At 35.4% G+C, this 15,996-nt stretch overlaps 1 protein-coding gene across 8 annotated transcripts in view; it reads right to left on the minus strand.

The window, feature by feature from the left end:
• The window catches only part of Naglu (N-acetyl-alpha-glucosaminidase), a gene marked incomplete at its 3' end in the record, with an annotated part of 143,789 nt that overhangs the window by 93,978 nt on the left and 33,815 nt on the right, over window positions 1–15,996 (minus strand). For 7 of the 8 annotated variants that reach the window (XM_081747300.1, XM_081747302.1, XM_081747305.1 and 4 more), the window contains 2 exon segments: window positions 1,780–1,941; window positions 11,774–11,992. In XM_081747300.1, coding sequence (XP_081603426.1) covers window positions 1,780–1,941; window positions 11,774–11,992 — 381 coding nt within the window. 8 annotated transcript variants of the gene reach the window in all.

Here is a 15,996-nt window from a genome sequence, read left to right on the forward strand (position 1 = left end):
TCACTGTGCAAAGGTTATGCTGTGCATATGGTGGGATATGAAAGGTGTGGTGTACTATGAGCTGCTGCAACCGGGTGAAACTATGAATGGAGAACGTTATCGACGACAATTAATGCGTTTGAAGCAAGCTCTGGCCAGAACACGACCAGAATGGGAGAACAGACATGATAAACTTATTGTTCAACATGATAACGCTCGCCCACATGTCGCAAAACCGGTCAAAACCTATTTAGAAAATGTCGGATGGGAAGTTTTACCCCACCCGCCGTATTCACCAGACGTTGCTCCTTCAGACTACTACTTGTTCGATTGCATGAACAACGATTTGATTGGACAGCGGTTTACTTCTTCAGAAGATATCGAACCATGGGTCTCTGACTGGATCGCTTCCAAGGATGAGGACTTCTTTCGCCACGGAATCCGTACATTGCCTGACAGATGGGCGAAAGTGGTGGCTAGCGATGGACAATATTTTTCTTAAGGTATTTATGTATTTTGTGTTTGTACTACAGCTTCAATGTGTGCGTACCAACCGCACGAATTAATTCCTAGACCAAATATGTTGCAAGTTTGGATTTGACAATTGTGAGTATTGCGTCATTGAGTGAACACATGCAACCGCATTCTACCGAGAAAATGTCGAATGTAAAAGGTGAAAAAAAAATTAACTTCAAACTCCTTGTGAAATTTAATAAATCAGCAACAGAAACCTTCCCAATGTTAACTGATGCTTACGGAGATGATACTTTTGTCTAAAATGCGTGTGTTTGAATGGCATAAATATAAATGGTTTTCGGAGGAAAGGTAAAAACAAAAAATCTTGCATGTCACGTATCAAATTCAAAGCAACGTTGACCGTCTTTTTCGGCATTCCTGAAACTGTACTAATTTAGTGGCTTCCAATTGCTCACGCTGTAAATCAGCGCCTCTACATTGAAAAGACTTCGTGAAGAAACTAGGAAGAAGAGACCACAGTTGTGCAGTGATGGATGGAGTTTGTACCAGGACAACGCGCCCCTTCGTAGGATGCTATCCATCAAGTAGTTTCTGACCAGCACAAACACTATTTTGATGAGGTCCTCCTTATTCCTCAAATTTAGCTCCATGTCACTTATTATTATTATTTTCTAAGTTTAAATCTGTCATTAAGGAAACTCGTTCTTCTTTAATTGAAGACATTAAGGCAAAAATGGAAAATCTCCCAAAGAAACTTCCTGAAACTGACTTCCAAAAATGTTACTAGCAGTGGCAGAATCGAATGCAGAAATCTGTGAATAGCGAAGGGCATTACTTCATAGGTGATAATATCGACGAGAACTAATTCTATCAGTAGACTGAATTATGTGTATACAGTTCTGTTTATTCATTTATTTTGCCTTTCTTTCTTTCTTGTATCACACCTCGTATGAGAAAATAAGCTTTGAAGGAGAACTCTGAACGAAATAGATCATCTATTGTTTTCATCGTAGGTGCATCGTATAAAAATTCTTGTACAGTATTCAAACATTCTGAATTGTGTTCTATTGTGTAGTCAAAGTACGGCTTTCTCTACTATTTTCTACAAGTGGTTACTTTAAACTCATTACTAAATAGAACTTATCCTCTGTAATCGCAAAATTCTTTTTTACACAGCCTTCTTAAGCCACAAACAAAGCAAATTTTTGCACGTAGATCTTACAACATATTTTTATGAATAAAATAACTTACCAAATGTTTTAATAAGCAGTCTAAAAAATAGTCTACAGATGTATAACCAATACACATGAACGAATTACTAGCCTTTTCATTGCCCGAGGAACGTGTCCTGCAAAAGCTGGAAGCACAGGAATCATTCCAAATTCTCGCATTCTGTCCAGTATTTGGTGCTGTAGATTCAATGTCTTTTCGTGCCAAGAGTCAGATAACGGACCTCCCCAGCCACGAATATTGCCCATTCGGCCCCTGAAAGTTTCAAAACAATGTATGTCACTATAACTAGTAGGAATATATCGAAATGTGTCTATAACAATTTGCATTATATGTACTAGTTATTACTAACTGCATACTGAACATGTTATTTTAAACTAAATATTGTAACAAAAGAAATACCGACCAAAGCTTCAGCACACATTGTATTTTAAACTATTGTGTATTACAGTTTCGGATATCTACCATATCCTTCATCAGACACCATATAGACACTATAGAACATAAATGAAGATACAGGCATATATATAGTCATCCTTATGTAAAAGTCTAAATTCTATTGGGTGAAGCCTTCAGCCAATCCCGTAGGTCCCCTTGTCCATTTTCCTGCCAATCACGTGCTGTCACTTTTGGTCCTTATAAGGGCCTTTTTCTATTTCATCTTCCTGTCTATGCTATCCAAAATTCTCTGCCATGATTCATTAATAGGCAAGCCCCTGTGTAATTCATTAGCTTATCTGTTCCTATCTTCTTCATCGAATTTGCTTCTTTCCACTTCTTTATCATTCTCTTCTGTATCTCCAGTACTTTGTCTTATCCTAGTTAATTTCGTGATTAATCTCCTTAACATATTTGTATACCGCATTGGTATCTTTCTTCCTCCTCATATCTTTATGTTGTTTTATCCTTTCTTTTATTCTCTTTCCCGTCTCTCCTACATACGACATATCGTATACCCTGTAGGTAACTCCTTCTTCCTTTTCATTAATCTTCTTGGCGCCTTTTTCATAAGGATGACTATACATATGTCTGTATCTTCATATATGTTCTATAGTATCTATATGGTGTCTGATAAATGATATGGTAGATATCCGAAATTGTAACACATTATAATTTAAAATACAGCGTGTGTGTTGAAGTTTTGGTCAGTATTTCTTTTGTTATAATTTCCAATCCAAAGCCATTTCTTTCATCTTTTTTGTTGCAGGCAACTTGTTTACTTCAGCGAACAATGTGGTGTAACGATAAGTCAATGTACATTATGTACTCAGAAATTCGTGTACGAGCCACCATGAAACTCAACCAGATCTGTGGCAACAAACTGCTAGTCTTATTGTTTCCATCGACTGTGTGTACCTATGTACGGCTGGGACTCAACTGTCAACATGAACAACGTGGTTAAAGCTCACATTGGGCTCACGTCATCATAAAATGAAATTACACTACGTTCCTTTATTACAATTTATTACAGAACTGTGGCATTCTTAAACTGGAAACACTTTTTTCAATCCTCATTACTAGATACACGACGGAAATTCGAAAATTTTGCTCTACACGTATATCAATTTGTGAAATTTTTATCAAAAATGATCCCATGCTTTCAGATATCAGTCAAATAGAAGAACCTTGAAATCACTTAAGGAAGTAATAGAATGCGTATCAAATGATCAAAGCAAAAAAAAAAAAAAAAAAGCATCTAAATAGTAATCCGAATGTAAACGTGTCAGTGTGTCAGTGCTAAGTTTTCCCCATCTTCAGTGGGTATCCTTTAAAAATTTACGTTGTTTGAAAAACTACATTTTTTGATCACTTTCCTTTGCTGTACAAATAATGTATAAGATTCTTCAAGTATTGTTGTCAAATTTCCTTGTTGATAGCCTGCTATCTTCTCATTACCTCTAACCAGACTCGAAGAGAATAAACATCTATCCTGAAGAAGTGATTATTAAAACTTTGCTTTTAAGTTACCTGCTTATATACAATTTGTATTTTCTACCATTGTCGAAACTGAAACTTCAAAAAGACAACAAGTTATGCAATTGTGCACAACAAACTGAACTATTACATATCATATTTACTCATCGACCGTATAAAACACATTTTAATACCTCAAATTATTCATCTAGTAATGTTCCTCATCAATCTTTCCACCAATAATTTAAAGACACTCGCCCACCCATCCTCAGGGCCACAAAATGGCTTTAGTATTGTTGGATCTTTTGATCCAATACATTTCAATCAAAAATTTTCTTGTACGTCTTATATCTGGAGAACTACATACAATGTAGCCAAACCCAAACTATCACTTAACTCAGTATGATGTGCTTATTCCGTAGAAAATACGAAAACACCATTTAGGGGTCGTTCAAAAAAATTCTGGTCCCTGATCCGAAAACTAATTTATTGCCCAAGATCGCAATCTTTTGACCCCTTTTTAGTTTTTACCAATATAAATTAGAAAAACATCTTCATTACATATTTATAAGTTATATAAATATAATAGGGTCGTCAAGTCTAGGACTCCTCTGGGTTCCATAGGCCATAGAGTTAGTTAGTTAGTTATATAAATATAATACGCTCTGAATTACATGAGTTAAAATTCCGAGGTCTTGGACTAATTAGTTTTTCTTTTCAATTTAAGGTTTGGTCCTGAAAATGTTTCTTTCACATTTCTCAATTTTCAGCTTCTTCTTTTAACTCTCAATATTTTCTTCTATTTTTCAAATCATTTATCAGTTGTATTCTTCTTCCTATTCCTCGCTTTCTTTCCACATTTCCTTCAGGTGGTATGAATAGAGATGCAAAAAAGCCGGCTTTTTTGAATCGATGGTTTTTTTCACATAAAAAGCCGGCTTTTTTTGGGAAAAAAACGAGAATTTTGGAAATTTTGGCTTTTTTCATTTTCATGATTTTTCTATCTAAATAGCTTTCTTATAGTATATTCTATACTTAGATAAGAATTCCATGACCTAAATGTCATATTTCGCTCTAAAATTCACCATCAAGATGGATGGAGCACATGTTTTACGAATTAAAGCTAACATGAAGAATGTAGTATTTGAGGGCAATTTTACAGGCTATTTAACTTTATTTTAACTTTTGAGTTATCGATATTTTTTCTTCTCGATATCATTTCAGTTTGTCGTCTGTTTCATTTCTAAGAGCTTAGTACTCTAGCTTCTAACGCAGAAGTTAAACTTACGTTTTTCTATATATCCGTCAAAGCGTACGTTTTTCAATATATCCGTCTAACCGTACTTCCACATTTCTGTTATACTGTAGCTCTGCAACGATTTAGCAATAATTTTCCGGATACAACCTTGAATACTAATTTATACAAATAATCAGTAGCGGATTTAGAAAGTACTTTGGGACGGGTTTCTCTGATTGTTTCATTTTCTAAAATCTCCTAATTTTATTTGGGAGGAGCTTGAAGTTTATGAGTACAGGCATAACTAATACTGTATTTCGTTTCGTTTATATATTTAGCGATAATCTTCCGGATACAACCTTGAAGATCATTTTATACTGAGAATCAGTGGCGGATTTAGAAAAGTATTTTGGGAGGGTTTTTTTCTTACTAATGTTTAGTTTTTCTAAACATTCGTAATTTTTATTTGACGGCAGCTTAAAGTTTATGAGTAAAGGCATAACTAATAGATATTTCGTTTGTTTTAGACATTCCGTAATTTTGGGGAACAGGCTTCAGTCCGAAAGACCGCCCTCCCCCCCCCCCTAACCCTCGCAAAACCGTCACTGCTGGTAATTAGTAATAATAACGATTTAAAAACAATAAGAAATGAAGTCAGCCAACTCACAGTACACGCACTATTTCTACTTCATAGATGGAATGAAGAAAAGTTTTGTCAGAATGGTCGAATGCTGAGTTGAATTCTGGACTTCTCGATAGAAGCGCAAAAGCTCCAGTCAATCATGTTTGTTGTGCAGTTGTATTTATCTTAACTTAAATATATTCCGTAGTCCTTTTTTTTTTTTTTTTTTTTTTTTTTTTGTATATGTTGGTGGGGTGGGGAGAGTTCCATAATGATATGAAGGGTGTGAGCCAAGAACATGGTAACTAACAAATTTTCAATTCCTGAGTTACGCAGCATCAGATAGGCAGCAACGCATACCGCTTCGTTTAATCCCTCATGTATAGACTTATGTAAAAAATAAGCTTTCCGACTTTCAAAATGGATTGTGCAGCAGAAAATTTTTAATTTCTTAAAATAGTAAAATTATGGGTTACCATGTTCTTATTTCACACCCTTCATGTTCAATCCCTCTTGTTAAAAATACAGAAAACTTGAGGACTGAATAAACCGTGATGGTGCTTATATAAAACTGTAGAATTTCAAGAATATACAAAACCAAAAGCTCTAGGTGTGCAGCGTTTAAGTGTATCATATAAATCTAAGTATTTTTCTTATGTTTTATTTTAATTTTATTTTGTTCCAAAAAGAGGGTATGGAATATTTTGAAGTAAAAATACTACATAGAATTTTGCTACTTATTTGAGTATTTTTTTAAAAGAAGTATTTACTTTTAGGGTTGGCTGGTTTACACCAGCTGTTTTTCTTCTTTTTTTTAAATAAACAACTGGTTTAAACCGAAAAAAAATAAAAGGTACGAAAAATGCGAATCGTGTGAACTTCATGGTGACGTTTCCATACATCAAACCATCTGCATTAGTTTTATTTCCTTTTCATCTTTTAATCAAGGTGTCCCATGTTCAATTCTCGGTCGAACCACAACCCTTCTTTCATGCGTAAACAAAGTAGCCGTTCGGATGTCACTTTAAGCGAAAGTCTTCTCCTTGATAACCTCGGTATTACGTAAGGATGTTAAGCCTGAACATACGAAACGAAACTAAATTGTATATTTCTGCATGCCTGAATGCCTGTTGTTTTATAAAGAAGTCAAGGTTGCTTAAATATACTGATATAAATTGACAAAATTTATCGATTGCCTACGTAGCTTCCAACATTAGCTTGGATTGTACTTTCAATGACATGTACGCACTAAATTTGTAATTTAATACCTCAGTTTTAGCATACTGATTATGATACGTTGACCTTTAAATTTTATATGCAAAGCAATAACAGGATTTTTTCCGTTATTGTTTTACATTTAGAGTAATGACGGGATTTTCCCGATGGCTAGGGCGGGAGTTTCTCAATTTAAGAAATTTACTGACCGGACTTCTTTAAGCTTATGTGACCTCTTCCAGCATAACCCCGTTGTTGCATAATAACACCAAGGCGAAACAAACTTATTTCTGTCAATATGTAATATGAATACATAAAGCAAAATATCTAAACCCAAAAAAACCTGGTTTAAACCAAAAAAGCCTAGTTTAAACTCCCCCCCAAAAACGGGTTTTTTGCATTTTCAAAAACAACCATGGCTCTTGCCAACCCTGCTTACTTTTGTATGTAGGAGGTTAAAAAAATCTTATTATATACATTGGTTAATCCTTTGGAATTTATAATGTAAATATGTTGAGAAGTAAAACTGTTTGAAATATCTTTTCGAAATTCATGGTTTATTTTCGAGGTTTTATATTATTATCGGCATCAACCACTAATTAAATGACTTTTTGTGTTATAGAGAAGCGAAACAAAATCTGGTTTATCAATTTAAAGCAGAATTTTCAAAAAAGCCCAAAATTTCCGAAGCAAAAAAGCGAAGCAGAAAAAATCGAGTTTTTTTCCAAAAAAAGCCGGTTTTTTTCCGAGCTCTTGCATCTCTAGGTATGAAGAGGACAATTTCTTCGCAAGATGTGTACAATCAAGTTGGCCTTCTCCGAATGACGCTGGTTAAAAGCGTCCTCTTCTCTTCTATCCGTTTTAAAACATCTTTGTTTTTTGTTACTCTCTCTCTCTGTCTAGTTTATTTTATCCATCTTCGTCCAATATACATTTCGAACTCTCTAAATATTTCTTCTCTATCTTCCGTAGTGTCCAAGTCTTTAAGGTTGATTTAAAGGGACAAGTTTTGCCGACAGATGGCACTGCAGTCTTCGTCTCTCTCCCATATATTTTCTACCTTTCACGAAAATTCACGATTTCTCTTACAAATTTGAACTTAGAGACTTCAAATTTTTAGAAAAGGAACTTCATAATCTATCGAAGTGAATAATCCGTGCCGATTTTTTATTTAGAATTTTATTCATTGTTGAAATTGCTTGATTTTTGAAATGGTTATCTAAATCTTTAACAATAGAACTGTTTCAACAATAAAGAAAATCCTAAATAAAAAATCGGCACGGATTGTTCCCTTCGATAGGTTATGAAGTTCCTTCTCTAAAAATTTGAACTCCCTAGGTTGAAATTTGTAAAAGAAATTGTAAATTTTCGTCAAAGGTGAAAAATACATGGGAGAGATACCAAGATTGTAGTGACATCTATCGGCAAAACTTGTCCCTTTACACTAACCTTAAACCACGAAGGAGGAGAATAAATATGATGAGGTTTGCATAAGGTTACAAAAACAAGAAAAGTAGTTTCACTTGTCTATATTATCTACAAACCGATTTAAATTAATTGTATATTGAGTAATTATGATGATGTTCCGATTAAGGGAAATCTGTCGAGAAGAAAACCCACAATATCAATATCAATAAAAAAAAAAGTTATTGGTAAATCTAATTAGTGCACTAACATTACGGCTACATACATATATGGTTGACTGATTAGTTGATTTAGGATTTAGCTTCCCCTTCAGGGGCAGTTATATGAGAGGTGGACCTACAGCTTAACGTGGAAACCAAACTATATGAGCTCCCGCCGGAAATCAAACTCGGGTCTCCATCTCCTGTACCGAAGATACGCAAGCTAATCATATGAAGACAAAGGAGCTTACATACATATGTACGAGGGTCATACAGAAAATAAAGACTGATTATACAAAATGAAAAACAAATTATTAATACAAATTATACAAAATGAATTGCCTATTCATTAGAAAAGGCAATTCTGTTACATACTTGAAGCTCCCCTTACTTTTCTATATAATCATCATCTTCCTTTGAGCATATAATCAACGCAAATCGTTATTGTGAGCTCTAAGAAAATTACAGCGAATCATCCAAAACTGGAGGGGAGCAATGCTTTCTGGAGGAACTGTGCTTCTTCACAACAATGCCCACCCTCACACTGCTGCTGCAACTCAAGAGTCGCCGCATCAATTTGGATGGGAAATTTTTGATCATCCACCCTACAGTCCGGACCTTGCTTCTAGCGATTTCCCTAAGCTGAAAGAGTTTCTGGGTGGTAAACGTTTTGGGAGTGATGAACAGTTGGAAAATGCAGTGATCACCTGCCTTGATGAACTGGCGGCAGAAGATTAGAACATGGAAATTCTAAACCTCGTGAACAGATATGACAAAAACGTTTAAATGAATGTAATGATTATGTAAAGAAATGAAGGAAGTTTTAGGTATGTAATAGAATTGTTTTTCAAATAAATATTATGTTTTTCATTTTGAATAACTAAATGGTCTTTATTTTCTGGATGACCCTCGTAGTTATATAATAATATAATAAGATCAATCTATAACTGTTAAAAAAGGTAGATGACCGTAAGTATCGACAAAACTTTACGCAATTACCTTTGTTGAAGCAAAAATAAATAAATAAATAGATAAAATGTCAAAATCATGTTGTGAAAAGGGATTTAAGACATTGTGTGCCCCTGAGGATGTGTCCGAGTGTCACACTCGAAATATTGGAAGAAAAACTGACGAGATATATTATTATGTGAGTAATTTGAGATATTTGTTATCACTTTGTTCTAAAAATTTTCTACGAATATCAATCTGGATTGTTCAGGACGAATTTTTCAAACACATGCTACCTTCCTATTACTGGTATAACTAAATCTGACATGAAACACCACTGCCAACAAGTTTTAATTTGTGCTCGAATACTTAATAATTTCACACCAGTTTCTCTTTATTCTTCCAAATGTTATTCGTATTTATGTTCGGATTACCATTACCATGCTTGGATAATTACTAAAGTGAGTGGGTAAAGATTGGTCTTTTTTTCGCCTATAATAGCCATAAAAAGGAACAGTATTCATAAAAGCCCGTATTATGGTACGAGCATAAAGTGCAAGCATGAAACGTTACATCTCAATAATTGTATATGGAAAATATTGTAGCAAGTCATATAAAGAGCCCCGCAAACAAAACACAAGTATTGATATTTACCAATTTAGACGTTTTTTCGAACTTACAACAATAATTCTAGTATGAGACGCTTCATAAATTACCTACAAGAATGACTGTTGATAAGCTTATTAACTATACAAAACCAAGAAGTATAATGGTTCATTAAGCGCCTCTGCAAGTTCGAAAAAGCATCTAAACTCGAAAAATACGAGGAATGATCAGAAAATAAAGTTACAAAGCCTGCAGTGAAATATGTATATATTATTTTATATAACCAATACAGCCACAAGATGGTACAGCCACAAGGTTACTTTTCCACATAGGGACCACATTGGTTGAGGACTTGTCGCATCGTGGGATGAGTTTGAAGATTCCCTCCTAATAAAAGCCTGTCCTTCCATGTTCAGCCACCTTGTCACTAAGTGTTTCACCTTCTCGACTGAAGCGAAACGACGGTCTCTTAGGTGCTCCTTCAAGTGCGGAAACAAATGAAAGTTGCTTGGGGCGACGTCCAGGTTGTAGGGAGTGTGGTCAATGATGTCCCAGCGAAACTCCTTCAACAGCATGGTGGTCAGCCAACGCGCTCCTTGTCGCTGACGTTTTCTCTACCACGCGCAAACGTTCGACACCATTCTCCAACATGCTCACGAGACATTACAATCTCTCCGCAAACCTTTACCAGCAGCCAGTGAATTTCAGCCGCGGGTACATGTTTTGCCCACAGAAATCGAGCGGACTTCTTCGCGAGACCAGTTTTCCAAACGAGTCACAATTTGTGTTTATCTACAACTAGCACCATAGGTCGCGAGTGGCTGAAACTCTGCACAGTTGCCAACTCTATATACAGTGGAACCTGGATAATTCGAACCTCAAGGGACCAGTACAAAAATTCGAATTAGAAAAGTTTTTGTAAATGGTTGAAATAAACAATCAAACTTCAGGTTTTAACATAAAGACCATTATTGGAGCTAATAATAAGTGTTTGAACTACCATACACTCATTGTAAAACTAGAAAAAACAGGTTAATACAATATGAAGTAAAATACTGTACTGTAATACGTACGTACATACATTAGCACTGTATTATGCATGAACATTGAAAAAATCATAAAAACAGAAAAGAATATTACTGTATTAATAGACAAATAACTGTCATGAGACACAAAAAAATCAACATTTTTCAATAAATGCTGAGATCTTTGCTTGTTTCCTAGAATTTAGTCTCTCGGTCATTACAAACGAATCTAACAAATTCAAGGAACGGAATAGATCATCACTTACTTCATTTTTGCTTTCGGCCAGCGCATTGGTGTACGTGCTGGGAGAGGAGTGGATAGGTAGGTGTGATGACCTTCTAGCTGAGTAGTGTGCGGGCGGGGCGGAAAGCCTGCTACAGTACGTATCTTCATCCGTTTCTTGGAAAATCCGACCCGATGACTTGACCTCCTTTTAGATTTACACGGCAAAAACTTTGAATTATCCAGATTATAATTCGTATTAATCATGATTTTTTTTTAGCATTGTTTGTATATAAAATTCTAGGGACCAAGAGAAAAATTCGAAATAAAGAAGTTTTCGAATTACAGAAGTACGAATTATCCAGGTTCCACTGTATTACAATTACCGCACACTTCTGATTCCTCTATAACAGACGAAACTCCAGAAATATCGGCCTTGTAATCTTGGTTTCTGATCCTCCCTCGTATCAATAATAACCATGCTTCATTTGTAGGGTTCCTTACGTAACTTGCTACAATATGCTTCATATATCTAACATATTCATATGATAATACTGACTGTTATGGACACTTTTACCTTTCATGACTTCATAAGCGGAAAATGGCCGCTCTTCACCAACCTTCTTTCTTTGTTATAAACCTTGAATTTAGTTAAGTCAAAAATTCACTTACCACGCAAAGAAAGCTGGTCCTGTAAACTGCTCATTGATTTCTTCTTGTGTTAGATTGAGTTGGAGATAGACCCTCTTCCAAATGGCCTCTTGTGCAGTGAAAGCTAAAGGAAGGTTAATGGCGTTCATGGCCATCCAGTCAATCTCTCGCTCCCATCTCTCCCACTGCCACCACGCGAAACTGTAGCTCACAGTGCACACGTTTTGGTAGTAGCGAAATCTACAGGGAAGAAAACAAATCAATTAATGTTAACTTCAGACAATACAAAACTACGCTCAGGAATTTTAACTTCATTTTACTTATACATTTCTGTAATTCCTGAATTTTCTTCAAGCTTCCGACTCTCCCCTGAGACTTGGCGACGGAAATTAAAAACAGGAAGAAAAGGAACAAAAATATCAAGGAATAAAAATGGAACGGACTTATTAAGAGAAGAGTTTTGTTGTACGGAAATACGTTAACAATGACTGACTGACTGCCGTAATTGACAATGTGTTTCCGTACGTATTTTTGTTAATTAGAATGTTTTATGTTTATTAAAATTAGTAGTTGTTATTCTTCCAGGAATTACCTAGAGCGATTATAATATGTCAAGAAATTAAATGTAATGGGATGATGGTTTGTACACGTTAATATTTTCTCACATAAACTAATTAACTTTAGTTAGATATATTTAATATTCAAGTAAAAGTACTAAGGTAGTATTCGTAACACCGAAGCATATCCAACGCCTCCACTCGGTATTCATAATAAGTTCTCACTTCAATCATAGGTTGATGGGCAACATGGAAATTTTAAATCTTTTCTCTCACTTGGGAGAGCTGCTCATACTTTGGTAAGGTCTCTTCTTCGTAACTGCATCTATATATTCTATCCTTGGTCTTCCTCTTCCTGGTTTTCCTTCTACTTTTCCCTCTATCAGCACGGTGATCCAATCCGAGTGTCGAATAAGATGGCCAAGCATGTTGTTCCTTCTTTTTCCTATTATCTTCATGATCTGTCGTTCTTCATTCCTTTTCCTTTCGGTTCATGATATGCGCAGCGTTCTGCACCAACACATATTTCAAATGCTTCCAGCTCGGATATTTCAGCTTTTCTCAATGTCCACGTATCTGATAAATAAAGCGCCATGCTCCATACCAAAGTCTTAAATCGTTTTCGAACGCCCAACGACACATTTCTTGATATTAACAATCCTTTTTAACTATAATGTTTGTTTAGCCTGTGCTATTCTTGAACTTACGTCTTTTTCAAGTAAGGTAAGTACTATTGTCGGTCAAGAAAGTCGGTATTCGAACGCATATTGTGAGTAATGAGTAGGGTTCGGAAGTTGAAGGCCTAAACATTGCCTAAAAAGGACCTATAAAACACATAAAAATATCTTTAAAAAAGGACCTAAAAACTGGAAAAAAGGACGTAAAAATAAGACACAATTTAATGAGAATTACATATTTGATGAATATAATGCTGAAGAAATACAAGCTTCTGGTAGTATACAATATACAGTTGAAAGAAAATTTATCAATGAAATGCTTTGCTTTGGCGTTCAATTTGCATTTTTCTTATATTGTTTCTGTTGTCCAAGTTAAAGCCTATATTTTCAACACTTTTGGAGAACAACTAGAAGCCGGACTTTTGGAGAAGGCCAGGACACCACATAGGCCCGTAACACTGTGAAATTATAATTGATCTGTGTATCAATTGACAGATAACAAAAAAATTTAACTTCCAAACTGAAATAAGAAAACTTCCCCTCCCTGCTGGAGGACATTGTCAAGCCTCCTTATCTGAGTTGTGATTGTTGCAGATCTGGTCTTATCAGTCCAGTCGTTGAAGAATGTCGTATCTTCTGAATTTTCTTTACTAAAGAAAAGATGTTCAAGAAGTGGTGGTGATTCGAGTTAATGGCCAGTAAATTTATTGTCGAAAGATGAAGAGCAGAAAAAGACGTTCCGCCATTTTCTGGCATACAATGACCCAAAATGACCATATATTATGTTAAATCTTGGCCTCGGGCACTCGTAAAAAAGAGGATTTTTCCTCAACTTCCGAGCCCTAGTAACGAGTAACTGCATACATGACCTTGAATTCCCGATTTTGAAATACTACAGCGTAGCGCCAGTAAATTCATTCTCGCACTTCTGTTTTTGTATATTATCAGGATTTAAAATGTGCAAAACGATAGATAAATTTGCATCGTACACTTATAGAGGAAAATGCAATAGAAAGCTCATTGTGTCACAACTTATATAGGGTAAGTCAAATTTATGGACCAGATTTCATAAATTTATTCTGTAAAATCTAATAAGCATATGTTATTGTGACATATGCCCTTCGAAAGGTTAACTTTCAAAGTTTAATTACCACGCAGTGTTTCCACTTTCTACCGTTAGAGGTCAGCAGAGTCAGTCATCACTGATATTGACCGCAACATGCTACAAACAAAGCTTTGGCAGGAGATAGACTATTGGCTTATGTGTGCCGTGTTACGCGAGGTGCTTACATACAACACTTATGATATGATTGACAGTTTACCTTTCTCATCACATGTCTCACAAGAACATATGTTTATTAGATTTCACAGAAGAAAGGGTCTTTCCTAGTAAGATAGTGAAATCGGTCCTTGATTCAAATTGGGTCGCTATTAACCCAAAAGGTTACTCTTGATCTAAAACTTCCTTTATTATATATATAAAAAAAAAAAAAAAAAAAAAAAAAAACCCTTCCCCTTACCGAATTACCGTATCATACATGCTCAAAATTCAATATTTTTAAATTTTGGTGGGGTGGTCGAAAAATTTTGAAAATTTCACAGATTCTAGATACTATGTAGATGTAAATGTGCAATTTGTAAATGTACAATTTTTTCAAAACCATCGATGCGTATTTTCTTTATTTTTTTGTGTGTTGAAAATTTCAAAAAAAATTGTAGAAAAAATTTGAGGGGGGGGGACACGTCGCTGATTTTTTGGTTAAAAAATTTGTTATACCCTTAGGTGCAAGATATATTTTTTTTCGAGGCCTGAAAGTCAAGGCAACATTGTCAGAAATAAATAAAACTGAAAACAAACGTGTTTTTTGCACAGTTTTTCCACTATTTTAGGGCCCGTTCAAACAATCCTTTGCCAAAGTTCACAATTTTCATTTCTCTTGCGTCCCTTCCGCTTCTGTCGTTCTTCGGCTGCTTCGATTGTGTCCGTTTAGGAATGGAAACACCAAATATATCTCCGTAACAATGCTTCCACTTCAACCGACTCTTGCACAACAAAGTTATACAGCTCGCGGTAGAGCGCCACTGTGTGCGGCCAGTGAAGCAAGCACTGATAGATATGAGGAGCCGACGCAAAGTGTGTGTAACTTCATTGTGCAAGAGACGGTTGAAGTGGAAGCGCTGTTACGGAGATATATTTGGTGTTTCTATTCCGAAACGGACACAATCGAAGCAGCCGCAGAACGACAGAAGCGGAAGGGACGCAAGAGAAATGAAAATTGTGAACTTTGGCAAAGGATTGTTTGAAGTGGCAATCACCTTGAGGGCCCTAAAATGATGGAAAAACCGTGCGAAAAACACGTTTGTTTTCAGTTTTATTTCTTTTTGATAATGCTGCCATCACTTTCAGGCCCCAAAAATATATATGTTGTACCTGAGGGTATAACAAAATTTTCAACCAAAAAATCAGCGACGTGTCCCCCCCCCCCAAATTTTTTCTACAATTTTTTTTGAAATTTTCAACATACAAAAAAATAAAGAAAATACGCATCGATGGTTTTGAAAAAATTGTACATTTACAAATTGCACATTTACATCTACATAGTATCTAAAATCTGTGAAACTTTTAAAATTTTTCGACCACCCCCATCAAAATTTAAAAATATTCAATTTTGAGCATGTATGATACGATAATTGGGTAAGGGGAGGGGGTCAAAATTATTTTTGAGGTAGCTTTAGGTCAAGGGTAACCTTTTGGGTTTATAGCGACCGAATTTGGACCAAGGAACGATTTCACTATCTTACTAGGAAAGACCCTTTCTAAAATCAAATCTATCATTTTGACTTGCCCTGTATTTCCATCATAAACAACTAATCGGTGAAATTCTGAACCTACGGATGACAGATGAAGACTCATGACAGTCATTTGTTACTCGAACAAGCAGACTAACAACGATGTACGTATTCAGGCTAAAATCATTGTGTAATGGAGAAAAATAATGTTTGGATAATG

The sequence above is a fragment of the Thermobia domestica genome, unplaced genomic scaffold (genome assembly GCF_964235325.1).
Source record: "Thermobia domestica unplaced genomic scaffold, izTheDome1.hap1.1 HAP1_SCAFFOLD_171, whole genome shotgun sequence".
NCBI classification, from domain to species: Eukaryota; Metazoa; Arthropoda; class Insecta; order Zygentoma; family Lepismatidae; genus Thermobia; species Thermobia domestica.